This window comes from Aethalodelphis obliquidens, unplaced genomic scaffold (assembly GCF_003676395.1).
Source record: "Aethalodelphis obliquidens isolate GAN/ISIS:26980383/991018 unplaced genomic scaffold, ASM367639v1 scaffold57, whole genome shotgun sequence".
Taxonomy (NCBI): domain Eukaryota; kingdom Metazoa; phylum Chordata; class Mammalia; order Artiodactyla; family Delphinidae; genus Aethalodelphis; species Aethalodelphis obliquidens.
The window spans coordinates 12,164,700-12,192,696 of NW_020838001.1; the positions used below are offsets into that span (position 1 = coordinate 12,164,700).

At 42.0% G+C, this 27,997-nt stretch overlaps 1 protein-coding gene across 3 annotated transcripts in view; it reads right to left on the reverse strand.

Annotated features, from left to right (window-relative positions):
- The window catches only part of ARFGEF2 (ARF guanine nucleotide exchange factor 2), a 99,002-nt gene that overhangs the window by 20,079 nt on the left and 50,926 nt on the right, over positions 1-27,997 (reverse strand). For all 3 annotated transcript variants that reach the window (XM_027087072.1, XM_027087074.1, XM_027087073.1), the window contains 14 exons: positions 27,189-27,273; positions 26,914-27,085; positions 25,787-25,938; positions 24,590-24,718; positions 23,414-23,572; positions 19,605-19,752; positions 18,366-18,465; positions 16,431-16,471; positions 16,159-16,328; positions 13,432-13,583; positions 5,229-5,401; positions 2,862-3,022; positions 819-949; positions 540-669 (listed from right to left, as the gene is read on the reverse strand). In XM_027087072.1, coding sequence (XP_026942873.1) covers positions 540-669; positions 819-949; positions 2,862-3,022; positions 5,229-5,401; positions 13,432-13,583; positions 16,159-16,328; positions 16,431-16,471; positions 18,366-18,465; positions 19,605-19,752; positions 23,414-23,572; positions 24,590-24,718; positions 25,787-25,938; positions 26,914-27,085; positions 27,189-27,273 — 1,903 coding nt within the window. The remainder of the gene's footprint in view (positions 1-539; positions 670-818; positions 950-2,861; positions 3,023-5,228; positions 5,402-13,431; positions 13,584-16,158; positions 16,329-16,430; positions 16,472-18,365; positions 18,466-19,604; positions 19,753-23,413; positions 23,573-24,589; positions 24,719-25,786; positions 25,939-26,913; positions 27,086-27,188; positions 27,274-27,997) is intronic.

Here is a 27,997-nt window from a genome sequence, read left to right on the forward strand (position 1 = left end):
CTAAAAGAAGGTAAAAATGTTGCATTCCCATCTAAAAATCTTGGGATAGAACATCCTTTCCTAACCCCCTTGTCCCTAGACAAAGACTCCTAGATGTATCAAACATTCTTTTAAAAAAAGGCCTAATATTTGCCAACATTATCTCCAGCTGTAACCTCACTAAAAATCCTTTTAATGGATTTTTAAAGGGACAAGAGATGTTCCACATTTTACCAACTGTTCAGAAGTTGATATGAAGCAAATAAAATAAGTAAGAGGACCAGTGGGGTGCCTGCGTGTCCAATGCCTGAGGGCCAAGTAGGCAGACGGTGGTGACTTATTTCCCCTCACTCTTCCCCGGATGCGGAGAGTTTCTTAGCACTACTCGATACTGGTAGAAGAAGGCCAGGAAGGATGTTTCCATTTTCAAAACAGACCCGAAATGGCTCAGTATTTAGGATTTCCGTGTGCTGTGGATGATGAAGCAACACCAGACGCAGACAAAGGCTGGAGGGGCTCTTCTCCCATCTCCCCAGGGCAGCGCTTTAGTCATCACCCACCTCCGACTGCTGCTCGGGGAGTTTCATATTGTCAAAAATCCTGAACACGATTCTGAACAGGTCCTGCCACCAGTGCTTTTCAAAGGTATGGCCATAGCTCTTCATGATCTCGAACATGACCGTGAGCCCTCTGGAGGAAAGAAAGCCAGCATGGAAGAGGGAACGGGTGGGGGAAGAGGACAGCAGAGAAGACAGTGGGAGAGCCTGGGGCCGGGGGAGCAGGGGCTGGAGGCTCATTCAGTGACGGAAGGAAGGGGCACCACCCTAGGTCACAGTTACCTTGTCCGTACATCTAGCTTGCATCTGTTAATGATGCAGGAGAGCTCGAAGAGGATGGGGAACCAGCCTCGGACCCAGACTCTGTCGCCAGTAGCCACATTCATGTCGTCGCTTGTGTATTCTTGCAGCACCTACAGTGAGAATCACCTCTCAGAGACAGACTAAGCAAGTGAAAGGAAAGAACTGAAACAGAACTACATGAAGATTAAAGCCCTGCACATTTTCCTCTCCTGAAAATACCCATTCAGCAAGGGTCTGATGGGAAATCCTGAGGAGACAGAGACAAGCCTGTTCCAAGGGCACATGAGCAGTTTTCCCCTTTGAATCTTTGGAATTTAGTGGGCTTTAGAATAAGTTGAGTGGGACTGACCACAAGAGTCCTGGGGGCAGGAGGTGGTACATTAAGAAAAGCCATAAAGGTCAAATGGTGATAGCAACATGTCCAGGATGATTCATATCTTAGGTCTTTCTGGGATGTTAGTGTAACACGTATTACTTAAAATAATAGCGGCAGCAGCTACTATTTACTAAATGCTTGCTGTGGGTCAGGAACTGTGACGGTGCATTGCATGGATTAACAATTCTCACAACAATTCCATGAAGCAGGTAGAAATAATGGTCCCATTATACAGATGAGTTAACTGAGGCACTAAGAGATTAAGTAAGCCGCCCAAGGTCATGCAGCTGGCAGCTGGCAATCTTTCCACAGTCTGAGTAGGAAGCCCTACTTTCTGCCCTATCTCTGGGATCTTGAGCCCTCTGTTCCTTAACCACTCTTGAAGTAGTATTGTCTGTGGTAATGGAATTTCTTTAACCTACCCTGGTTATTTAACATTAGGCAATTTCTCTCTCTGCTTTGGTTAACTCCCCTGTACAACAGGGATATAATTACTCATCTCGTAGGTCTGATGTGGGATTAAACAAATCTACACACACAAAATGCCTAGAATGTTGCCTGACATGTAGTGAGTACTCAATCAACAGCAGCTCTCATTATCATCACATCTTAATGAACCATTGTAGGGACCAGACATATCATCTTAGGGGTTTACACTTCTGTAAAGAATGCTTAAGAGGAGATCTATACAGGCCATCGATTTAGTTGTGTTCATTTCCACCCAATTTCAGTGTTTTGAGACAGTCAGCTGAACCAAACAGGACTCTTTATTTTTTAAAGGTTTTTTTTTTTTTTGATGTGGACCATTTTTAAAGTCTTTATTGAATTTGTTACAATATTGCTTCCGTTTTATGTTTTGGATTTTTGACCGCGAGGCATGTGGGATCTTAGCTCCCCAACCAGGGACTGAACCTGCACACCCTGTACTAGAAGGTGAAGTGTCAACCACTGGACCGCCAGGGAAGTCCCAAGCAGGCCTCTTCAGAAAGGTGAGATGTAACAGAAAAACCCTAAACATTTTCGGAAGTAAACAAAAGGTCATCTTGTTTTTGTTTTTTTTTTTTTGTGGTACACGGGCCTCTCACTGCTGCGGCCTCTCCCGTTTCAGAGCACAGGCTCCGGACGTGCAGGCTCAGTAGCCCTGGCTCACGGGCCTAGCCGCTCCGCGGCATGTGGGATCTTCCCGAACTGGGGCACGAACCCATGTCCCCTGCATCGGCAGGCGGACTCTCAACCACTGCGCCACCAGGGAAGCCCAAAAGGTCATCTTTAAATGTGATTTCTCAACCACATCACAGTGGTATAATGTCATTTCCTAAAAGAGAGGTTTGTTTTCTTTCAAATAGAAATGTCTTGCTTCTTCAGCTTTGCCAAAATTCATAGCTAAACTACTATTATCATCTACTAAAACAATCTGTAGAATACCATATAAAAGTTCAGTGTGAATAAAATAACTTCATACGTACAAAATAACATAAAAGATATAACCCCTGCGATGGCAGCATTCTGAAATAAACACCTAGTTTAGGGGAAACATGCGTTTCTAAAAGAGTAGCTGGAAAGGTCTTTGTCAGGAGCAAGGGGTTTTTGCCTACAACTCCTTTCCCCCCTCACAGGCCAAATGAGTGAAGAGAGGAAAACCGTACCCGAGGCCTCTCGGAGACATATTTCCCACAGAAGCGGATGAGCCGGATGGCTTCCATGCTAGTGTCAGGGAAAGCAGCATTGCAGGCAAACTCTGATAAGCACTTCACAGCATCCTGAAAGGAATCGATGGCTGCAGGGAAATGATGCTGGAAAATGGTTGCTGGGGAAACAAAGGCACATTTTTTATAAGCCCGGGATTCAGAAATGGGGATTAAACACACACACACATATACCAGAGATGATTACTTTTGTGAAAATCTAAGGAAAGCATGTCAGTGTCTCTGGAAGACAGGGTTTCTTATTAAATTATTCAGGAATGAATGCATTGAGTACAGCTTGGGCTAAACTACACTGGTTCCTGAGCTCACGCAATGATGTAAAGGCCTAAACAGTCACTGATTCAACAAACATTTGCTGAGTGCTGACTACATGCAAAGCGTGGTTGTGGGCCCTGGGTACACAGAGGTAACCAAATTTCCTGCCTTTGCTCCAATGGGCAAGATGGACAATAATCACCTAAATCTGTAGGTATGTAAAATCATCTCAGCTGGGGTAAGTGCTGAGTAAGGGGACAGAAGATAGAAAAGGCTGGTGGTGAGGGAAGGGGGATTCTGTAAAGAGGTCCTTTCTGAGAAGCAGCCCTAAGGAAGTGAGAGGACAGCCAAGAGAAAACCAAGTTTCACCAGGATGCCAAGGTGTCCGTTTTAGGATGGAGCTTGCATAACCACATAAGATATAAACGTGGATATGTGTGGGGTTGGCCCAGAGGGTCTGCCTGACAGAAGCTGAGCACTGAGCAAAGCTCTGGCCCCAGTTCTGGGATTCTGAGCATGTCCCTTAATTCCCCAGCTGTTTCCACCCTAAGACCACACCTCATGCTACCTCACTAGAGCCTTATGAAGACAAAGTGAGATAAAGAAAGTCAGTGAGCTAAAGGTGACAAGCAATTTAGAAACTGAAGGTTTTCAAAACCCTACAAATACCACCTAAGAGAAGAATACAAAAAGTTAAACGACCTCAAAAAATCAAAGCTGACCCACTGCTTTACAATTTCCACAAAAACCAAGACAAGTAAACATCTTGTGACGTGATGACAAGCAGGACCGGGGACCTGTGGTCAGTGCACAGTGGAGGGACACTGCACCAGCTCCAGGCTGGACTGCCAGGTGTCAATCTTCCACCACCTCCCAGCTGCATGACCTCAGACAAGTTGTCCTACTTTACTTTTCTGTGCCTGTTTTCCTCTTCAGTAAAATAGGGGGAAATAATGGTATCCACATCAGTGGGTTCAACCAACCCCAGATCGAAAATATTCGGGGAAAAAAAACTGCAGCAAGTTCCAAAAAGCAAAGCTTGAATTTGCTGTGCACCGGCAACTATTTACATAGCCTTACGTTGTGTTTATGAGTAATCTAGACGTGATTTAAAGTATACAGGAGGATGTGTGTAGATTATATCCATTTCATCTTAGGGACTTGAGCATCTGTGGATTTTGGTACCCGAGGTGTGTCCTGGAACCAGTCTCTCACAGATATGAAGGGATGACTGTAGTCAGTTCTTGTTACTCATGGTACTTGTGTTCTACAAAGTCGCTGTGAACAATGAATTAGCAAATACTGAACCATCTCCTAGGGGAAAAGGGGGTTAGGTTCCTGCGAGGCTCTGGTTACAATACTTTCATCAACCTATTAACACACAACCTTGTTTTACGTGTGTTTCTGTTTAACTTATTTAATATATTTTGTTGATTCATTAACATTACACTCATGGCCAACAGCTCTATAACTCATGCCTGAACGGAGTTAACCTAAAACATGTTATTTTTCTCCATAAAGTACACCACAGTCTCCCTTAGGGACACTGGCCAGCACTTCAGCACTGGGCTATGGACTGGTTTAAATGGCAAAGTTTAACTAAGACAAAGATGCCAAAAACGTGGCAGTAAGTTTTCACCACAGAAAGGCTACCTGTTTATTTACAGTAAGAGATCTGAAACACGAAGGCCTTGTTCAACCTCAGCTGGGAATGTGTGCCTTGGGTGACAAGCATTTTGCTGCTCTGTGCATGCACATGTCAGCAAATGACCACAAAAGGGCCAGGAATGTTGGTTTTGGGATTACGTATAAATTTTAGCAAGTAGGTGAACTCACAAATGTGGAACCTGCAAATAATGAGCGTCGACTGTGTTTCCTTCCTAGGGTTGTTGGGCACATGCCAAGAGCCCAGCACACCACCTAGCACGTCAGCACATCACAGTGTAGCTCAAGAAGCAAGCCCCTCTTGGGAGTAAAACAGATGGGAAAGAAATGATCACCCTTCTAGACTTGCATGTGGGACATTAGTCAGGAGGGAACAGATACACTTACTGACGATGTGGCCTGTGGTCTGGAAGGCCAGCTCCACGATGTTCCCGTCGTGATCCGAGGCGGCCTGGTGGAACACGGCAAAGATGTTCTTCCAGCCTGAGCGGATGTTGGCCGCCTGGGAGTTCACCATCTGGGTGATGCAGCGGATCACCATGTCCCGGATGGTTGGAGACCTGAGGAAAGAATGGGGTAGCCCATGTCATCTGTACTTTGGACAGTGGGAAGATAAACGAATACAGCTCATTGTTTAGAAGCAGCACTTAAAAAAACATTTTTTAAAGCATGTCATAATCTACATTCATTAAAAAAAAATTAGAGACAACAAAAAGAAAAAATAGTAAGACAGTCAACATGTCAGTTAGTTGCCTACCCAGCAGTCATCTTCCCACCTCCTTAATAAGTCTGATTTCATCTGGGCAGCAACATGCCCGACCTCAGGGAACTGATCATAAATAATATAAGACAATATGACAATCTTGTCTTATGTGCCAGGACCTCAATCTCCCAGCCTCCCTTGCAGCTAGGGGAGCTACATGACCTGTTCTAACTAATCAGATGTAAGAGAAAATCTATGGGTATGGGAGGGGAGGGATTTCTAGCAAGGTTCTGCTTTTGTCTTAAAAGGAATACACTTGGGGGCTTCTCTGGTGGCGCAGTGGTTGAGAATCCACCGGGTTCGTGCCCCGGTCCGGGAAGATCCCACATGCTGCGGAGCGGCTGGGCATGTGAGCCATGGCCACTGAGCCTGCACGTCTGGAGCCTGTGCTCCGCAACGGGAGAGGCCATGACAGTGAGAGGCCTGCGTACTGCAAAAAAAAAAAAAAAAAAAAAAAAAGGAACACACTTGGTAGGCTCTGCCCCTTTTCCTCTTGTTCCCATTCTGTTGGTGGGCTCTGCCTCTTTTAATCACTCCCACTGTGAACACGGCATGATGCCTGGAGCTAAAGTTTCTGTCCAGCAATCATGAAACAGTAAGCTCAAGGAAGAAAAGCACCCTGTTTATGGCCAAACAAAGGGACAGAAAGAACCTGGGTCCTTGGTTACAATTTGGGCTATGGAACCAAAGTTGGGACTGCCTGCTTCTGACTTGTTAAGTAAACAATACATAGACTTATGGTTTAAGCCACTGTTGGTCAATTTTTCTGGCCCCAAACATTTAGACTAATATACTCATAATTTTGCCACCCAGAGATAACGATTCCTAAATTCTTAATGCATATCCTCTTAGGTTTTTGGGCAGAGATATTTGTGGATGGCAAACACATACACTTGGATGGGAGCATACATACATAACTTAAGATGAATAAATTTAATTATTGCAAAATAAAACATGAAGACAGAAAAAATGGTCCATTTTCTGAAGCAGCTGCAAGGTTCAACACGGTGTGACCTGGATATTTACAACAGATTAGCACATATGTCTTTCCGACATATATGATTATGGGGTGAACACTATTATCTCACAAATAGCAAGAAGCAAGCAACACAAACCTAATGCTTCTATCATACTACCTTTGAAAGTCATTAGAGAGGTTTTAGGAGAGACTTGGCTTGCAAATTTCACCTGGCTTAGGATAACATTCATGCTTGTCTGCTGGACCTATACTAACTGATAATAGGAAAGGTTGCTTAGAGAAGGCAAGGAGAAAGTTAAAAATTAGCTGAAAGTCCACAAAGAAAATTTGCCACCTGCAGATAATGGAGGACTGACTACATACCTAGGTGACTTTAACACATAATACCAATGAATTCACAGTTTTCTCTCCTGGGAAAAAAAAGCAACTTGTTGGCAAGAACTATACATATTTATTAAAATATTTTTTGCCTGACTGTTAAAAGTAATAAATGATGACAATAAATGTTCTAGAAAATGTAGGGAAAAACATAAAGAAAAAGATTCTTTTATATGATGCTATGGCATTTCATATGGAGAGATATACTATATCACAACCTTTATTATTACAATGACTGCCCAATTCTATAACCTGCTCTTTTCACTAAGCGACTAAGCATTTCTCATGTTATAAACTTTCTTTTTTTTAACTGAATTTTATAATTTTATTTATTTTTTTATACAGCAGGTTCTTATTAGTTATCCATTTTATACATATTAGTGTATATATGTCAATCCCAATCTCCCAATTCATCCCACCACCACCACCACTTTACCCCCTTGGTGTCCATACGTTTGTTCTCTACATCTGTGTCTCTATTTCTGCCCTGCAAACCAGTTCATCTGTACCATTTTTCTAGGTTCCACATATATGTGTTAATATACGATATTTTTCTCTTTCTGACTTACTTCACTCTGTCTGACAGTCTCTAGATCCATCCACATCTCTACAAATGACCCAATTTCATTCCTTTTTATGGCTGAGTAATATTCCATTGTATATATGTACCACATCTTTATCCATTCGTCTGTCAATGGGCATTGAGGTTGCTTCCATGACCTGGCTATTGTAAATAGTGCTGCAATGAACACTGGGGTGCATGTGTCTTTTTGAATTATGGTTTTCTCTGGGTATATTGCCCAACAGTGGGATTGCTGGATCATATGATAATTCTATTTTTAGTTTTTTAAGGAATCTCCATACTGTTCTCCATAGTGTATCAATTTATATTCCCACCAACAGTGCAAGAGGGTTCCCTTTTCTCCACACCCTCTCTGGCATTTGTTGTTTGCAGATTTTCTGAAGATGCCCATTCTAACTGGTGTGAGGTGATACCTCATTGTAGTTTTGATTTGCACTTCTCTAATAATTAGCGATGTTGAGCAGCTTTTCATGTGCTTCTTGGCCATCTGTATGTCTTCTTTGGAGAAATGTCTATTTAGGTCTTCTGCCCATTTTTGGATTGGGTTGTTTGTTTTTTAATATTGACCTGCATGAGCTGTTTATATATTTTGGAGATTAATCCTTTGTCCGTTAATTCATTTGCAAATCTCTTCTCCCATTCTGAGGTCTGTCTTTTCGTCTTGCTTGTAGTTTCCTTTGCTTTGCAAAACCTTTTAAGTTTCGTTAGGTCCAACTTGTTCACTTTTCTTTTTATTTCCATTACTCTAGGAGGTGGATCAAAAAAGACCTTGTTGTGATTTATGTCAAAGAGTGTTCTTCCTATGTTTTCCTCTAAGAGTTTTATAGTGTCCGGTCTTACATTTAGGTCTCTAATCCATTTTGAGTTTATTTTTGTGTATGGTGCTAAGGAGTGTTCTAATTTCATTCTTTTACATGTAGCTGTCCAGTTTTCCCAGCACCACTTATTGAAGAGACTGTCTTTTCTCCATTGTATATCCTTTCTTCCTGCATCATAGATTAGTTGACCATAGGTGTGTGGGTTTATCTCTGGGCTTTCTATCCTGTTCCATTGATCTATATTTCTGTTTTTGTGCCAGTACCATATTGTCTTGATTGCTGTAGCTTTGTAGTATAGTCTGAAGTCAGGGAGTCTGTTTCCTCCAGCTTCCTTTTTCTCCCTCAAGACTGCTTTGGCGATTTGGGACCTTTTGTGTCTCCATACAAACTTTAAGATCTTTTGTTATAGTTCTGTAAAAAATGCCATTGGTAACTTGATAGGGATTGCATTGAATCTTTAGATTGCTTTGGGTAGTATAGTCATCTTCACAAAATTGATTCTTCCAATCCAAGGGCATGGTATATCTCTCCATCTGTTAGTATCATTTTTAAATTCTTTCATCAGTGTCTTATAGTTTTCTTCATACAGGTCTTTTGTCTCCCTAGGTAGGTTTATTCCTAGGTGTTTTATTCTTTTTGTTGCAATGGTAAATGGGAGCGTTTCCCTAATTTCTCTTTCAGATTTTTCATCATTAGTGTAGAGGAATGCAAGAGATTTCTGTACATTAATTTTGTATCCTGCTACTTTACCAAATTCATTGATTAGCTCTAGTAGTTTTCTGGTGGCATCTTTATGATTCTCTATGTATAGTATCATATCATCTCAAATAGTGACAGTTTTACTTATACTTTTCCAATCTGTATTCTTTTTCTTCTCGGATTGCCGTGGCTAGGACTTCCAAAACTATGTTGAATAATAGTGGCAAGAGTGGACATCCTTGTCTTGCTCCTGATGTTAGAGGAAATACTTCCAGTTTTTCACCATTGAGAATGATGTTTGCTGTGGGTTTGTCATATACGGCCTTTATTATGTTGAGGTAGGTTCCCTCTATGCCTACTTTCTGGAGAGTTTTTATCATAAATGGGTGTTGAATTTTGTCAAAAGCTTTTTCTGAATCTATTGAGATGATCATACGGTTTTTCTTCTTCAATTTGTTAACATGGTGTATCACATTGATTGATTTGCGTACATTGAAGAATCCTTGCATCCCTGGGATAAATCCCACTGGATCATGGTGTATGATCCTTTTAATGTGTTGTTGGAGTCTGTTTGCTAGTATTTTGTTGAGGATTTTTGCATCTATATTCATTAGTGATATTGGTCTGTAATTTTCTTTTTTTTGAAGTATTTTTGTCTGGTTTTGGTATCAGGGTGATGATGGTGGCCTCACAGAATGAGTTTGGGAGTGTTCCTTCCTCTGCCAATTTTTTGGCAGAGTTTGAGAAGGATGGGTGTTAGCTCTTCTCTAAATGTTTGATAGAATTCACCTGTGAAGCCATCGGGTCCTGGACTTTTGTTTGCTGGAAGACTTCTAATCACAGTTTCAATTTCATTACTTGTGATTGGTCTGTTCATATTTTCTATTTCTTCCTGGTTCAGTCTTGGAAGGTTATACCTTTCTAAGAATTTGTCCATTTCTTCCAGGTTGTCCATTTTATTGGCATAGAGTTGCTTGTAGTAGTCTCTTAGGATGCTTTGTATTTCTGCAGTGTCTGTTGTAACTTCTCCTTTTTCATTTCTAATTTTACTGATTTGAGTCCTCTCTCTCTTTTTCTTGATGAGTCTGGCTAATGGTTTATCAATTTTGTTTATCTTCTCAAAGAACCAGCTTTTAGTTTTATTGATCTTTGCTACTGTTTTCTTTGTTTCTATTTATTTCTGCTCTGATCTTTATGATTTCTTTCCTTCTACTAACTTTGGATTTTGTTTGTTCTTCTTTCTCTAATTCCTTTAGGTGTAAGGTTAGATTGTTTGAGATTTTTCTTGTTTCTTGAGGTAGGCTTGTATAGCTACAAACTTCCCTCTTAAGATTGCTTTTGCTGCATCCCATAGGTTTTGGATCGTCGTGTTTTCATTGTCATTTGTCTCTAGGCATTTTTTGATTCCCTCTTTGATTTCTTCAGTGATCTCTTGGTTATTTAGTAACGTATTGTTTAGCCTCCATGTGTTTGTGTTCTTTACGTTTCTTTCCCTGTAACTGACTTCTAATCTCATAGCGTTGTGGTCAGAAAAGATGCTTGATGTGATTTCAATTTTCTTAAATTTCCTGAGGCTTGATTTGTGACCCAAGATGTGATCTATCCTGGAGAATGTTCCGTGAGCACTTGAGAAGAATGTGTAACCTGCTGTTTTTGGATGAAATGTCCTATAAATATCAATTAAATCTATCTAGTCTATCGTGTCATTTAAACCTTCTGTTTCCTTATTAATTTTCTGTTTGGATGAACTGTCCATTGGTGTGGTGTTAAAAGTCCCCCACTATTATTGTGTTACTGTCGATTTCCTCTTTTATAGCTATTAGCCATTGCCTTATGTATTAAGGTGATCCTAGGTTGGGTGCATATATAATTGCTATATCTTCTTCTTGGATTGATCCCTTGATCATTATGTAGTGTCCTTCCTTGTCTCTTGTAACATTCTTTATTTTAAAGTCTATTTTATCTGATATGAGTATTGCTACTCCAGCTTTCTTCTGATTTCCATTTGCATGGGATATCTTTTTCCATCCCCTCACTGTGAGTCTGTATGTGTCCCTAGGTCTGAAGTGGGTCTCTTGTAGACAGCATATATATGGGTCTTGTTTTTGTATCCATTCAGCAAGCCTGTGTCTTTCGGTTGGAGCATTTAATCCATTCACGTTTAAGATAATTATCAATATGTATGTTCCTATGACCATTTTCTTAATTGTTTTTGGGTTTGTTTTTGTAGGTTCTTTTCTCCTCTTGTGTTTCCCATTTAGAGAAGTTCCTTTAGCATTTGTTGTAGAGCTGGTTTGGTGGTGCTGAATTCTCCTAGCTTTTGCTTGTCTGTAAAGCTTTTGATTTCTCCATCAAATCTGAATGAGATCCTTGCCAGGTAGAGTAATCTTGGTTGTAGGTTCTTTCCTTTCATCACTTTAAATATGTCATGCCACTCCCTTCTGGCTTGTAGAGTTTCTGCTGAGAAATCAGCTGTTAACCTTATGGGAGCTCCCTTGTATGTTATTTGTCATTTTTCCCTTGCTGCTTTCAATAATTTTTGTCTTTAATTTTTGCCATTTTGATTTCTGCGTGTCTCGGTGTGTTTCTCCTTGGGTTTCTCCTGTATGGGACTCTGCGCTTCCTGGACTTGGGTAGCTATTTCCTTTCCCATGTTAGGGAAGTTTTCAACTATAATCTCTTCAAATATTTTCTCGGGTCCTTTCTCTCTCTTCTCCTTCTGGGACCCCTATAATGTGAATGTTGTTGCACTTAATGTTGTCCCAGAGGTCTCTTAGGCTGTCTTCATTTCTTTTCATCCTTTTTTCTTTATTCTGTTCCACAGCAGTGAATTCCACCATTCTGTCTTCTGGGTCACTTATCTGTTCTCCTGCCTCAGTTATTCTGCTATTGATTCCTTCTAGTGTATTCTTCATTTCAGTTATTGTATTGTTCATCTCTGTTTGTTTGTTCTTTAATTCTTCTAGGTCTTTGTTAAACATTTCTTGCATCTTCTCGATCTTTGCCTCCATTTCCGAGGCCCTGGATCATCTTCACTATCATTATTTTGCATTCTTTTTCTGGAAGGTTGTCTATTTCCACTTCGTTTGGTTGTTTTTCTGGGGTTTTATCTTGTTCCTTCATCTGGTACATAGCCCTCTGCCTTTTCATCTTGTCTGTCTTTCTGTGAATGTGGCTTTTGTTCCACAGGCTGCAGGATTGTAGTTCTTGCTTCTACTGTCTGCCCTCTGGTGGATGAGGCTATCTAAGAGGCTTGTGCAAGTTTCCTGATGGGAGGGACTTGTGGTGGGTAGAGCTGGCTGTTGCTCTTGTGGGCAGAGCTCAGTAAAACTTTAATCCGCTTGTCTGCTGATGGGTGGGGCTGGGTCCCCTCCCTGTTGGTTGTTTGGCCTGAGGCGACCCAACACTGGAGCCTACCAGGGCTCTTTGGTGGGGCTGATAGTGGACTCTGGGATGGCTCATGCCAAGGATTACTTCCCAGAACTTCTGCTGCCAGTGTCTTTGTCCTCATGGTGAGACACAGCCACCTCCTGCCTCTGCAGGAGACCCTCCAACACCAACAGGCAGGTCTGGTTCAGTCTCTTACAGGGTCACTGCTCCTTTCCCTGGGTCCTGATGCGCACACTACTTTGTGTGTGTCCTCCAAGAGTGGAGTCTGTTTCCCCCAGTCCTGTTGAAGTCCTGCAATCAAATCCCGCTAGGCTTCAAAGTCTGATTCTCTAGGAATTCCGCCTCCTGCTGCCAGACCCCCAGGTTGGGAAGCCTGACGTGGGGCTCAGAACCTTCATTCCAGTGGGTGGACTTCTGTGGTATAAGTGTCCTCCAGTTTGTGAGTCACCCCTCCAGCAGTTATGGGATTTGCTTTTATTGTGATAGCGCCCCTTATACTGTCTCACTGTGGCTTCTCCTTTGTCTTTGGATGTGGGGTATCTTTTTTGGTGAGTTCCAGTGTCTTCCTGTTGATGACTGTTTAGCAGTTAGCTGTGATTCCGGTGCTCTCGGAAGAGGGAGTGAGAGCATGTCCTTCTACTCCGCCACCTTGAACCAATCTAGGTCACAGTTCTTGACCCTGTGTGAGGCTGCTTTGGCAGTGGCTCTTTCTCTGAACTCCCTCAGCACCCAGACCCCCGGTAAGGATGCATGACGTACTTCTACTAGCTGCAGTTGTATGATCTGCCCTTCTGGGAAAGGTTACACACAGATCTTAGTGCGATTTACTTAGAGATAATAGGTGTGAATCAAAGTCCGCTCATTTTATTTGCTTCCGCCAAACAAGAGAAGAAAAAACGAATCGTGTGGTTAGTGTTAAGAGACCTTTTTAGACCCCCAGCAGAGATCTGACTAAGGGTCTTCCAGAATAATGTACATACCTGTTTTTCTTCATGATATGCTCAAAGGGCCTCAGAAAATCCTTCTGGAAACGGAAGTTGGCTAATTCTCCCTTCTCAAGAAACTTCATGGAGAGCTGCCTTAACGAGTCAACAGCAAAGATAGCCACATCCTCATTGGGGTTACAGCCAACCTGAGCAGGAACACGAGGTGAGGTGAAATAGGCACAGTGGAACAACTGTGGATATGGGGTTCTGAACCTCAAACAAGGACAGCCTGCCTTCAAAACAAATGCTCTGGGAAAACACACCTCAGGAGGAAGAAAAGGTATTTCTTGGCATGAGCTGGACAGTTTTAAGGTTAATGATGAAACACATTTAATTAAACATGCTTTCAAAATATGCTCACTTTGTGTCTCTGTGTCACATTTTGATAATTCTTGCGATATTTCAAACTTTTTCATTATTATTATATCTGCTATGGTGATCTGTGATCAGTGCTCTTTGATGTTACTATTTGCAAAAAGATTACAACCTACTGAAAGCTCAGGTGATGGTTCACGTTTTTTAGCAATAAACTATTTTAAAATTAAGGTGTGTACATCTTTTTTTGGTTGTTGCACACTTAATAGACTACAGTATGGTGTAAACATAACTTTTTTATGCACTGGGAAACCAAAAAAAATCGTGAGACTTGCTTTACTGCAATATTTGCTTTATTGCTTTGGTCTGGAACTGAACCCGCCATATCTCTGAGGTTGGCCTGTATACTGAATGGATAAAAAATAATTAGCTTTGGGGAGGGTCTGGTTGAGGGGTGCTGATGGTCAAAGGTGCTTTTAGCTGTAATTTTTTTTAAGTGTTCGTGTAATGTTGATGTAATTAGAGACTAATAAGAATATTATTCCCTGGCTCAAAATCCCTGGCTGCTTCAGGAATACACACCACGCTTACCATGCAGCTTTGTACACCCCAGGACATATTTGTGCCCTAGTTTAGAAGAAGAGAAACATGTGACTGTCCCAATGACTGTCCTAGAATCCTGAGAGCTCTACTCGGCCATTTACTTCTTCAAACCCACAGGATTTTCATGTCCTCTGGCTCCCAGGGGGAAGCGGAACATCCTCCTGAGGTGGTGGAAAGAATGATGAGTCCCAGAGTGAGCAACTGAGTTTTCCACAACTTTGTGCTTAACAGCACTGATGAGATGGAGTGGACATTTGTAATGAGGTTGACAACCACGACGTGTCTAATTACTACCCGCCAGCCTAGATCCGAAGCTTGTCATAGGCTTGGACAAGAATACAAGGTGCAGTCACGGTAATGGTTCACATTTTTTCTCTCAAACAAGTTCATATCAGTGATGTCCACTAAGAATTTATTTACCCACAATAGTGGGAAAGATGGTTGCTGAGCTGACTGATTACTTTAGACGACAGTGTTACCACTAACTCAACAAACAGTTGCTCTGGGGCATCTGCAGGCTCTCATGGCCACCTCCTCACCGAGGGTTCAGAAAGGTCACCTCCGGAGAGGCCTGACACACTGCACTGCCTGACCCTTTACCATCAGTTATTTCATCATAAAATCCAAGTGAGCTCCAGGAGGGCAGGGAGCCCATCTGTCTACTACCTGGTACAAGGCACTCGGACAGTTTGTTAAACAGATGGTGTGCTGAGAGGTACCTTACTTAGAGCTGATAAGAAAGCAAAGTAAACAAAGAACTCTGATTAGCTGATGGACCAAGTTAGAAGCAAGACTACATGTGACAATGCCTCATTTCAGTGGGGTTCCCCAGCTGCCCAGAAAAGCCAACAGTACCCAACTCTTCCCAGTTCCCATTTAGTGACATCACACTGCTAACCTTCCATCGATCATGGGGTGGTGTTCACACCACAGAAATCAGCAGACGCTACAAATCATTTACCAGCGCTCTACTGCTTGTTCTATATCCCAACGACAGATTACTTCTTCTTATGATTTTCTCCTATTCAATGTAGAGAGGGCAATTCTCTTTTGGATAAACTGTCTTTTATTAACACTATTTTTAAGCATCTCTATTACAATTCTTTATCTCCAGGCCTGAGAAAATTTTTTTGAAATCATGAAATGTGTTTTGGTAGCAAACAGTGTTGTTAAGCTGTTAGTTTTCCCCTAAAAAGCAAATGACATTACAGATACAGACATTCATATACACATAAAATATATTCTGATTTGTTCAATTTACATGTGCATGTGCCTACGTGTATATAACGAAACCTCGAGCGGAGAAAAATCTGGTTTTCTCGCCATAGTTTTCAGTTTTAGAACACAGAAGTCTCTGGCTTGTTTCTGATTTAAATAAATGTTAGTTTCCTCAACGAAGGTTTTAGAAGAGTGGTGGCAAAGGAAGCCAGAATACAAGAAGTAGTGACATTTAGAGTGAAACTATTGATATAAAGAACATAACTTAATCTTTGGTCATTCAGAAGGTGCTTCAGGATTTCACAATGCTTTCAAACACCAATGTCTGTCCAGTGACTATAATGATTTTTGTGGTGTGAGCCTACCTCCTAAGTATGGGATATTAAAGTATTTTAGATATGAATGGATTTTTAATTCATTCTCCATGAGCTCTATCAATACGTAGGTATGCTACGAGCTGTTCTCCACTCCACAGGGAATGTGAATTATACGCACCTACACACTCAATCATTTCTGTTTTGAAGTTAGTTGCCTGCCTTTTATTTGGACATTGATGGAGTGGGGTTTTTGAATTTGAAGAGTTACCTTATTGAAGTGATCTCCAATCACATGCCATATTCGGGACCACTGTAGTCGGATCCGATTCATGTTGTAGTAAGATATCTCCACAATCTTCTGCAAGCTGAACATGCGGGGGTGATGGGGGGAAGCCAGCTCATCCATGGACACGGCACACAGCCAGCGGACAAAGTCAACTACAGGCCAGACCCGACAACACACGCGAGGCATCGTTAGTAATGGTCAGACAGTTATGATAGGAGGCTTCTGTAGTTGTCACAGGTGAGTCAAATACATACCTATTGCATTTCCATCCAGTCTGGTAGAGCCAGTAAAAATTCTAGGAAGAAAATTCCAGACATAATAAAATAAAAATTAGACTTGGAAGCTGCAGCTTCAATTTCAAAACACTCAGGAAAGACAGAAAGGAAACATTTCAGGTGTGGCACTTCCACTAACATAAACAATGAGGCATCAGAGGAACAGAACTGGTCAGTCAGCTGAGCTGAGAGCTGAAATGCTTATACTGATAGGAAGAGAAAGTGACACAACAAAAGGATGGGGGAGAGTCAAGATATGATAGCATGGAATGTCACGGCAGTGGGAATGGCAGACTGAGGACCTTTAAAAAGCTGCTCCTCCATAAGAGCAACCAAAAAAACTGGCAAAAATTTAACAAAATCAACTTTTTCAGACCTGAACTCTGGAAACTACCAAAGGCTTGTAAAAATGTTCCTTCAAGAAAAATGGCTGAATCTTTAGACAGCATAGAATTGGATCATGTTTATTTTAATTCATCCTGCCAATCTCACTTTAGATTCAAAGACACAAATAGGTTGAAAGTAAAAGTATGAAAGAAGACACAACATGCAAACAATAACCAAAAGAGAACAAGAGTAGCTGCACTGATATCAGACGATGTAGACTTAAGACTAAAATCAGTAGTAAAGACAAAGAACATTTTATAATGATAAAAAGTTTAATCTGTCAAGAAAACCTAACTATTATAAACATATATGCATCTAACAACAGAGCCCCAAAATCATGAGGCAAAAAACACAGAATTAAACAGGAGAAATAGGCAATTCAACAATGTCCAGAATCGGCAAACCTACACAAGCAGAAAGTATATCAAGTATATCAGTGGTTACAGGAAGGGCGGGAGAGGAAATGGGGAGTGACTGTGATACATGCAGGGCTTCGTTATGGGGGTGATGAAAATGCTCTGAAATTAGGTAGTGGTAATGGTTGCACAACTCTGAATATACTAAAAACCACTGAATTGTACATTTTAAAAAGAGTAAATCTTATGGTGTACGAATTATATCTCAACTTAAAACAATTTAACAGCACACAAAAAGGTGCTAGGCAAGTTACTATTGCGCACTATCTGGCTAAGGCAGAAAAACAGGAAAGAAATGTGCGGTTAATGGCACAACAAACATTTTGTTGTATTAGCCTAAACCTAAGGGGAGAAGTAGGGAAAACTCATCAAAAGTACATTACAGACAATATCCCTGTTGGAGAGAAGCAGAAAAGCAACAAGAGCAAGGTGATCAAAATATGCTGATGAAGAGTTTAAAATACTAGGAAAATTGTTCTGAGAGCAACACAAATTATGTCATAAATTCTATATTGCTATCATTTCAGAATTATCTATATTTAATGTACATGATTAATCAATGGTAATTTTCAGAGGTTTGTTGATTTTAAGAAAATTCCTATTTTAAGCCCTCATATATAATGAATATCTTCAAATGGGAATACCTGTATTTCTCCTGGATGTTTAGGTCAAGTTTTAAGTGAACAGAAATAGTGGGAAGGTTTTGAGGAAAAAGAAATGGAAATGTCAACTCGGCCAACTCTCACTCATGGGTAGGCTTTAAATACAAAACTCTTCTTCAAAGTTTTTAAAATGTAATTTCTACACTAAGGAAACAGGGTGATTTAAAACACTAGCACAAGGAAAAACTCTTGTTTTTGACATAATTTGGTCACAGTTATAATTTTAAAAAAGGTTATGATACAACTCAAGATCAAAATCCAAACGAATGTGAAGGTAATCAGTAGTTGCGGATCATGTGTGCCACTTTTAATCTCTCCTAGTTTGAGTAATCTAGAACTGACAATACTTACAACAGTCAAACAAATTAGTGATCATTCATACCCAGTAAATATACAGAAGATGCCAAGCCACTGGGTAGTCCAGCTTCACTGGAGAAGAAAATCATTACCTGTCTACAGCTACGACCACACTCTGTGAGCTGGTCTCACCGACCGATTCCTGGAAGCTGGCCATCTGTCTTTTGTCCACTCCACCACTCACCAAATTACCTGAAACACAATGCACAAAATCAACGGTGTTTCCAAAACAGTGAAGTATTTAGAACAAAGAATCCTGTGATATCCAATATGCACAGATAAGAAACATAAGTGAGAATGGTTTGCAGGCAAAACAAACAAACAACCCCCCAATGATGACAGAATAAAATTAAACTCAGGTTATGGCATTTGGCATTCAGAATACATTCTTATTAGAGGCTCCCTGGCTTGTACCATTCATCTCCCTTTCTTAAGCGTCGTTTACATTTTTATAGTATTAAATGTCTCTTTTTATGAAAACAAATTCAAATTGATCAGTACAAACTCAGAGCTCCAAGAACATGTAATGGTTTCCACATGTAGAAGGTCTGGAGAGCTCTCTAGGATTTCACTCCAGTCACCCTCATATACACCCTAAGAAGTAGGTGCTATTACCCCTCCCCCATTTTCAGAGTCTGTGCTTTTATACTGTACTATACTGTATGTGGGACCTAGGAAGCTTGCTCTCCGCATCAAATGGCCTGGGTTTGAAACCGACCTCTGCCACTTCCTCATAATGTCACCTTGTTCAAGTCACTTCACCCTCTGTACCTCACTTTCCTCATTTACAAAATGGGGATGATAACAGCCCCAATTTCACTGAGTTGTTACAAGGTTTAAAAGAATTAAAATATATAAACTAAGTGCTTAGAATGTAGCCTGGCACATTTGTTTACCCTTTTTACTATTATTATTGTTATATCACGGACAAGAGAGTCTCTCAGTTCACTGTATTGCCAGAAATAATTCTACTTTGATAAGAACATCAGTTAACAAAAGATGAACATGGAAGAGAGGTTGAATCTACCTTTGAAAATCTAGATACACACACCCACTCCTCAAATACCAGATGGCTTTCCCTCCAACATACTTATATGTATAGAAAGAAACGTAATGCACCCTGCTGATGTTGATAAAATAGGCATTTACTCGACAGTTTAATCACAATTTAGAGAGCTGAGGCAGCACTTCCGCTTCCATCAACAAACATACTGTCAGCGGGCACATAAGGAAGAGACGATCTACGGGACAGTCCTGATGAGACAAGAAGGGTTTCGTGCCGGTTAACTGGTGAGTCCGTGATGGCTGGCTGGGGGGGCCTGGTATCTTACCGAGGCCAAGGCCCATGAACTCTTCTCCCGACAACGTGTGGCCCTTCAGGCTCCCTTCTCTTTCACGCCCGGACCCAGACAGGTAGCGCGTCTTGACACCGGTTCCTATCAGCTGAGCGAGCTCCAGCTGGCTGATGCATTTCAAGATCTGATGAAAAGAAGGTGTGAAAAGATGAGTTCCCATTTCATTGGCTGTAAAGGGCACTATCATTTTAAATTAGCCATTAGAGAGTTCTCTGAGACAAGCAGCTTTTCAGGTGAGAATAAAATCTGAGGGTCTCAGACTGGCTTCCCTAGTTCCAGCTAGGCAACCCTCTGAGTGTGGGTCTGGAAGACAGACTTCACTATTTCTTTTCTTTTCTTTTTTTTTTTTTTGCGGTATGCGGGCCTCTCACTGATGTGGCCTCTCCCATTGCGGAGCACAGGCTCCGGATGCGCAGGCCTAGCGGCCATGGCTCACGGGCCCAGCCGCTCCACGGCATGCGGGATCCTCCCGGACCGGGGCACGAACCCGTGTCCCCTGCATCGGCAGGCGGACTCTCAACCACTGTGCCACCAGGGAAGCCCTTGTTTTCTTTTTTTAACTATTAAAAAGGGAAAGAGAAAACAAGCAAAAGAAAAACTGGTAGAGTTATGCAACACAGATGTTTAGTTATGCAAATTTAATAAGTGCTCAATAAAGAAAGAAAAAGCATTTGATTGGAGCAGGGGATTCCATCCACCATGCCACTCAGTAAGTGCACCATCTAGTCTGACTCAGCCAACCCCCATCTCCCTTCCACTCGACCCCTCAGATACACAACACACCAGCCTCCCCAGCCTCCCTGCTGCTCCTTTACCTCGACACGTCTGGCCCTACCCCAGAGCCTTTGCACTCTCTGTTCCTTATGCTTGAACGTGTTCCTTACACTCCTCCCCATGGCTCACCCCTTAGATTCCCAGCTCGGACATGTGTTCCTCAGACAGACCTCCCTCGACCGCCCTGAGATCACACACCCTCCCCCGGCCACCCATATTTTTTTTCCTTAGCACTTACAACTTTTTGGCATTATGCCAGCTATTTGTTTGTTCTCTGTCTTAAGAGCCAACAGGGCATTAACTCTGTCTTGTTCACTGCTGAATCCCCAGCACTTAAAATAGTTGGTGATTATTATTTGGTTAATCAAATAGATGAGAATGTGCCCTGGAATGGTCTCCCAGCCCTACGGGGTGGTGCAGGTGCTTGACAACGCGTCCCTGCGCACGGGCCGTCTCTCACCTGGAGCTTACCTGAAGAAACAGAGATTTGTTTCAACTTCTACTGGAGCAAAAACCGGCTGCTTAAAACTTACTGAGGGACGACGGCACGTAGACCTCTAGGTAAACCCTTCCTAAGGAATTTCCATGGGGACTTCTGACTAAAGCTGAGTTTTGCTTTTCATGGTAGCCTTACAATCCAATCCCAGAGTATGGGACTCCATTATACCACTGAGCACTGCTGAGTATTTTCACTTATCAACAGCCTTCCCCTTGACTGAGAAAGGTACTTAATTCGGCCAGAGAGAGCCAACCCCTGACTGTTCCACATGGCATAATACTGTTAAATTATTACTAGTAAACTGCTAGTGTCCTCCCTTTTCCAGAAGCTGGAATCTCAAGTATGTCAATAACACTTGTGGCCGAGGACTTACTGATTCCAACCTGATTTCTCAAGGTTTCTGCATATCGAATAGGTGGTTGATTCATTTTTAACATTTCCAGATGCTGCTATACACTTGGCAACTGGCAGAACCCCACCTTCACCATATCTCTCAGGTTAAAGAAAAAAGAAAGTTCTAGGAGAGAAAGCAGCTATTTATTGATTCACTAGGTATCATGACTCCTCAGAAAACAGGAAATTATTTCTTAAAAAAACACACAACTCAAAACAACACCACTGCCCCGCCCCCCCCATCTTTTCTAATATGGAATACTCCAGAGTGGTGACCAAGAAAGGAAACATTCGGTGAAAAGGGACTGAGGTATGTGCCATGATGATGATGACCATGACAGCTAATATCTACTGAGTTCTTACTACTTGCCAAATGCAGTTGTAAGCCCTTTTCCACGTTAACCCCCTTTTTTTCTCAGAACAACCCTATGAAGGTTGTAGAGAGGAGGAAGATGAGGCTCAAAGACTAAGCAACTTGCCATGTCATACAGGCAGGAAAAGGATGATACCCAGACTGGATGCCAGCCGTCTGGCTCTAGGCCTTCCCCCTGAACCGCATGATCCCCATGGCAAGAGGAGGCTGACAGCAATTTTCTTTCTAGGGCATCACAGTCCCCACCACTCTCCATGCCCTCACCTCTACTCTTTCAGTTTTCTCTCTAAAACAAAAAGTAATACGTACAGACAGTAGAGAAATTAGAAAACTTCAGGAAAAAAAGAAAATAAATCGCCTCTATAATGCTATCACACAGATAGGATGTTAACATTACTGTTTATCTTTTCAAATCCATTTTCTGTGTACGTCTGGCATGAAGGATGAAGCCTCACGATGTTTATAACGATTTCTCAATTTAATATACTGTGATCACCTTCCCACAGTATTAGACAGTGTTTAATAACATCTTTACCTTTTTCTCTGAAGTCTCTTTCAATCCACAGGCCTGCCTCCGCCTCACCTCCAACCATCTACTATTTTCCATGCAATGTATTTGTTGAAGAACGTGGTCACTGGCTCTGAGGCTCTGTCATATCCTAGAGTTTGCATGCTGCATTCTCATGATACCATTTATTGTGTTCCTCTGTCCCCTACATTTCCTTTAAACTGACAGTGGAGGCTTGAATTGACTCAGGTTGAAGTTTTGGGCAAAAACATTTCTTAGGAGGTATTGTGTGCTTCCATCAGGGAGCATGTCATGTTCGGCTGTCTCTCCCTTCAGCAACATTATTTTATTTTGTTTCGTTTGGTTTTATTTTTTTTTTAAGATTTTTTTTTGATGTGGACCATTTTTAAAGTCTTTATTGAATTTGTTACAATATTACTTCTGTTTTATGTTCTGGATTTTTGGCCACAAGGCATGTGGGATCTTAGCTCCCTGACCAGGGATCAAACCTGCACCCCCTGCATTGGAAGACGCAGTATTAACCACTGGGCCGCCGTGGAAGTCCCTCAGTAACATTATTTTAAATGGCCACACAGCATTCTAAGGAGTGGTGCAGCACACTTTTTAAAAAAAAGGGCAATCTCTCATTGTTGGGACACCTAGGCTGTTTCTAACTTAATTTTTCCCTTGAACGACTAAAATTTCGATGAACAACCTTTCAAACACCTGTTTGTGCACATGGATAATTATATCCTTACGTGAAACTCTTAGAATATGGTTTAGTTAAATAAAAACGTGAAACCACTGGCAATTTCCCTAATGGCTCACTGTAGATGCTGACCATCTCTTTTCTCATACACTTAGGAGAAATCGGGCTCCTTGGCTTTGTCTTAAATCTACTCCCTGGTGGTAAGAGCTCTCAGGAAGTACCTAAGGACTTGGGAAAAGTGGGAAGGAAGCTGCCACACCAGAAGTGCTCTCCGCGTGGACACCGGCCACCGGGGACAGGAGCACCTTGTGAGGTGGTGCATCTGAGGCATTTCACCCACCACGCCCCAGGGAGTCTGACTTTTCTGATACATGATGTATTTGAGGAATGAGACAAAACCCAGTTAAAGTTAGGCTTGACTTCAAGAAAAATGGAATCGACCAAAGAGAGACTGGCTCTGAATCAAAGGACAGCTGGGATTCATCCTCACTAAGAAAAGGCAACCCCAGGCTTTCAAAGAAACACACACCTCGTGCCAGGAATTCCCGAGGTAGTTGCCGTCCGTGTGAGCCACTGTGATGAGCGTCTTTATGGTGTCGATGTTCTTCTGCTTCATCTCTGTGATGCTGGAGCTGGCCGTCAGCAGGGAGAAGCGCGCAAGAGCCTGAACGTAGGCATCGCGTTCCAGCTGTAAGGGAACCGAGAGGGAACGCTGAGATCCCGCCCTGAGCAACACCGTTTTCACACTGAAGGGACTGAGCACTGGATCCTCTGCCGCCTTCTGTACACACGTCGACAGGCTTTACATACATTAACACACCAGTTACTCCACACTGCTATCCTCCCGCTACCTGAACAGCCCATCTCATGTTTGAGAACTAGTCTCTCCTTTGCAGCCGACCTCAAACTGATGTTCACGTTCCATTCCCTTCGGAGGGAGTAGGGGAGGAATCTGCTGAATGCTAAGATTGTTACATAAATGCTAATTTCTCCAACAATCCTGCAAGGTAGGTCTATTTTCTCAAGTTTACAAATGAGGAAATAAAGGGTGTCTTAGGGAGAAGTTAGCTAGACCAATGCTAGAGAAGCAGCAGAGCTGAGGTTTGAAACCCAAAGCCCGGGGTCTTGGTACAAAAGAAAATGTCTAACTGTAAGATAAATGGGAACAGAAGACTGAGTTTTTCAACATAAATGGGTGCCAATTCTTAGTGATTTAGCAAATGATACATGGGACTGACAACTTCCTGATTTCCTAACATTCTGAGGACTGTATTTTGCTTATTTGAGTTTTTCAAGATTCAAAAGATTTACAGACATATTCATTGTGCATTGAACTATTTATTTCCCCCAGAGAAGACCTGGAAATAAGGGAAATTAAAATAATAAGCTGATTTTAAAAGGAAAAACAATATTTTAAGCACCAGGGCAGGCAGTTAGCCAGATGGATAGAAAGGCTGTTTTGTCAAATCCAATTAAGTAGCTTGGACCCCACCTATCTTCAAAGAAGGTTTTAATCCAAATCTCCAATTTTTTCCCCTAATGAGGCTGTTGCCAGCACAAATCTGTGGGCTTCCTCTTGGTGGGCATAAGTATGGAGTTTGCTGAGATGTTTTTGGCTAACTGGAAATGTCTGATAGTTTCTAAATTTTTACAAATCTGAAAGAAAATGGCCCACCAGTATCTCTGGAGCTGTGTTTATACCCACCTGCATTCCAAAGATGCAGGCAATCCGGATCGCACATCGGATGCCTTCCAAACACAGAGAGGCCACTTCAGTGTCGTCACAGTTCTGCAGTCCGATGCTGTAGGCTGCCAACAGTGGCGTCCACACCAGCTACCAAGGAAGGAAGGTTTCAATAACGTCTAGAATCTCAGTGTGGAAGAGCACTTAGAGGCCACACTGTTAGTTATGACACAGCCAGGATGCCAAGTTCACTGCTACTTTGATTCATTCACAAAGTAAAATAATTCTTCCTAAACTGTGGTCAAAGCTGTCACTACAGATATGCCATTTACTAAACGTACAGTTCTAAAGGAAGGATGGCAAACATGCGGCTAGTGTGCCCCCACCATATCTATCTGTGCTCATGGCAGACATCACTGATCAATCAGAGATCCCACTCCCTGCTGAGTCTAATCAGGGCTGGAGAATCCTTTACACAGTGCAGCAGGCATCCATCACTAATCAGAGGCCGGCATGCAAGGTGAAATCTATAAGCAACTTGTGTTCTATAAACTTTGTTTATTGAAAGGTTCCTAATTCAAATTATTTAGACTTTACTTTTCCTCCAAGTTTCTTGTGAATTCCCTGAAAATAAAAGCTCACAAAAATCTAGAATTGATCAACTAACAGGATATTAACAGTTACTATAAAAACATCTTAGAGAAAAACATGAGTGCTATGTATTTAGAAAGTGTACCTTTTCTAGGCATTTAAAAAAGAGACCTTAGGATATTGTCTTTTACTTCTATGTAATTTTATCTGATAAACTAACCCTGAGGCCACTGAGATGAGATGTCACAATAAAACTGTCTCTTATGCCTGAATAATTATTAATTCATTCAATCCCCCGGCAGCCCTGTAGCACTCTGCATTTGTCTCCATTTCACAGACGATGAACAGACAGAGGCTGAATAACCTCACCATGGTCACAGAGCGACAAAGTGGCAAAAGCAGGGTTTAAACCAGACGTTCTGATGGCACAGCCCATGCTGACGTATCCCTAGCATCATCACAGGGCTTCTAGGAAGGACTTGCTTTAGTTGCTGTCCAGAAAGACACACCCAGGCTTGGCCTTTTCCTCTCCCCAATCTCTTCACCATTATAAACTCGCTGGTGAGCTTCTGGCTGGTCAGCTCTAGAATCAGGCTTAGCTGTGTCCTAACTTTTTAGGATACTCACTTTGAACATTGGCCGGACGTGGTCCAGGTGAGTGGCACTCGTAAACGGGGCTTTGGCGTGGCTCACAGCCTCCATCAGGGCTTTGGCTGTTTTAGCCATTTGCTCCATCTCCAAATTGTATAGTAGCCGTCGCTGCTTTTCACTAGCGACACCTACAAAGAAATAAGAGAATAATAGCAGCTAACATTCACTAAGCGCTTGCTATGCGCCAGGCTCTGTTTCAAAAGATTTACAACAATTAACTCACAAACACTCATGAGGACCACTACATGAGTCTGTTACAAGTATTATCGCCATTTTACTGGTGGGAAATGAGGCACAAAGACATTAAGTGACTTGCTCAGGGTCACACAACTAATAAGCAGTAAAGCTGGGACGTGAATCCAGGCAGCATGGCTCTACAGCCCGTGCTCTAAACCAGCGGTCCCCAACCTTTTTGGCACCAGGGACGGGTTTCGTGGAAGACAATTTTTCCACGGACCTAGGGGGAGGGGATGATTTCGGGATGACTCAAGCGCATTACATTTATTGTGCACTCTATTATTATTATATTGTAATATATAATGAAATAATTATACAACTCACCACAATGCTGACAGGAGGTGGAGCTCAGGCGGTAATGCGAGCGATGGGGAGCAGCTGTAAATGCAGATGGAGCTTCACTCGCTCGCCTGCCATTCACCTCCTGCTGTGCGGCCTAGTTCCTACCAGGCTGCGGACTGCTACCAGTCTGTGGCCCGGGGGTTGGGGACCCCTGCTCTAAACCATACACACTGCTGCCTCTCAAATAAAGAAACTGGTAGCTTCACAGGGGTGTTAACTCAGAGAATTCTAATCAAGGTTGGCACAATCACCACTGGTATTACGGCAGAGTTTTAAGGAACATTTTGGGGGAATGATTTAGCTCTCAGATTATTTTAAATTCCCTCTTGTAACTAATTACAAATCTAGCAAGAAGATAAGTGACATTATGAAAGCGCCAACATAATCATAATAACTAATTTAATCATATTTCTTATTTAGATAGCTAGATATGCAAATTAAATCTATCACCAGGGAACTTAATCATGCATTCTGATACGCTCGAAAATTGGAATTAATAGAAATAATTTGCCATTAGACCTTACTCTGCTTAGTAGATTTGGTTGCAATCGTGTGTTCTTTTGTTTCTTTCATCGCAATTTTCTTGCCTTCTATTTCTTCATAGATGCTTGAGAGATATTCTTCAGGCAGATCTTTACTATCATTGATACCCCGATTCATTTTAATATACTGCTCTTTTGTCATTTTATTTTTTACCTGAAATTTAAAAAAATTAAGAACCCATTTAGAAGACAGCCAATGGCCCAAATAAAGCTCCTTATTTAGCCACTATAGTATATGTATCATTAAAATATTTTACCTGAGGGCTGTGCAAGTCTGTAGTTAGCATAATAATTGAATATGCTAGGACATATGCAGTGTCAGCACTAGCAAATAGAGTCTGCCTGAAAAAAAAAAAACGATTCCAGATGTGAGAACATACACGGAGACGAGGCTGGAAGGGTACAGTGCTCAAGGAGATGTGCTTCTCTGAGCAGGCCCACTGCTCTTCAGGATGCTTTCATCATCACTGAATGATAACTAACGATCCAGAGTGCAGAAAAAGCTAGTTAAGAATACGTGTCAGATTTAGACTTCTTTGAATAGAGCAGTTTCAAGTCGATTTTTTATAAAGATCCTTAAGGAGCCTCCAGGGCCAGTGACGAGGGTGAGTCTGCACCTTCAGTGCTTCGCTTGCCTCACGTTGGTCCTGTTCCTGAGAATACCTACTGTGTGCTAGGCACTGGGTGGAAAGGTGACTAAAACTCCTGTCCAGTTATTAGCCATTTAAAGTTTACATTATGCGGGCTTCCCTGGTGGCACAGTGGTTGAGAGTCCGCCTGCCGATGCAGGGGACACGGGTTCGTGCCCTGGTCCGGGAGGATCCCGCATGCCGCGGAGCGGCTGGGCCCGTGAGCCATGGCCGCTGAGCCTGCGCATCCGGAGACTGTGCTCTGCAACGGGAGAGGCCGCAACAGTGAGAGGCCCGCGTACCGCAAAAAAAAAAAAGGCTTACATTATGCACTATAATATTTAACAGCAGAAATACGAAGAAAAATATTTATGTTGCTTTAATAAACAATATGCTGGTGAAGTCTGACTTTTTTCGCCTTAGGCAACAGAAGAAAG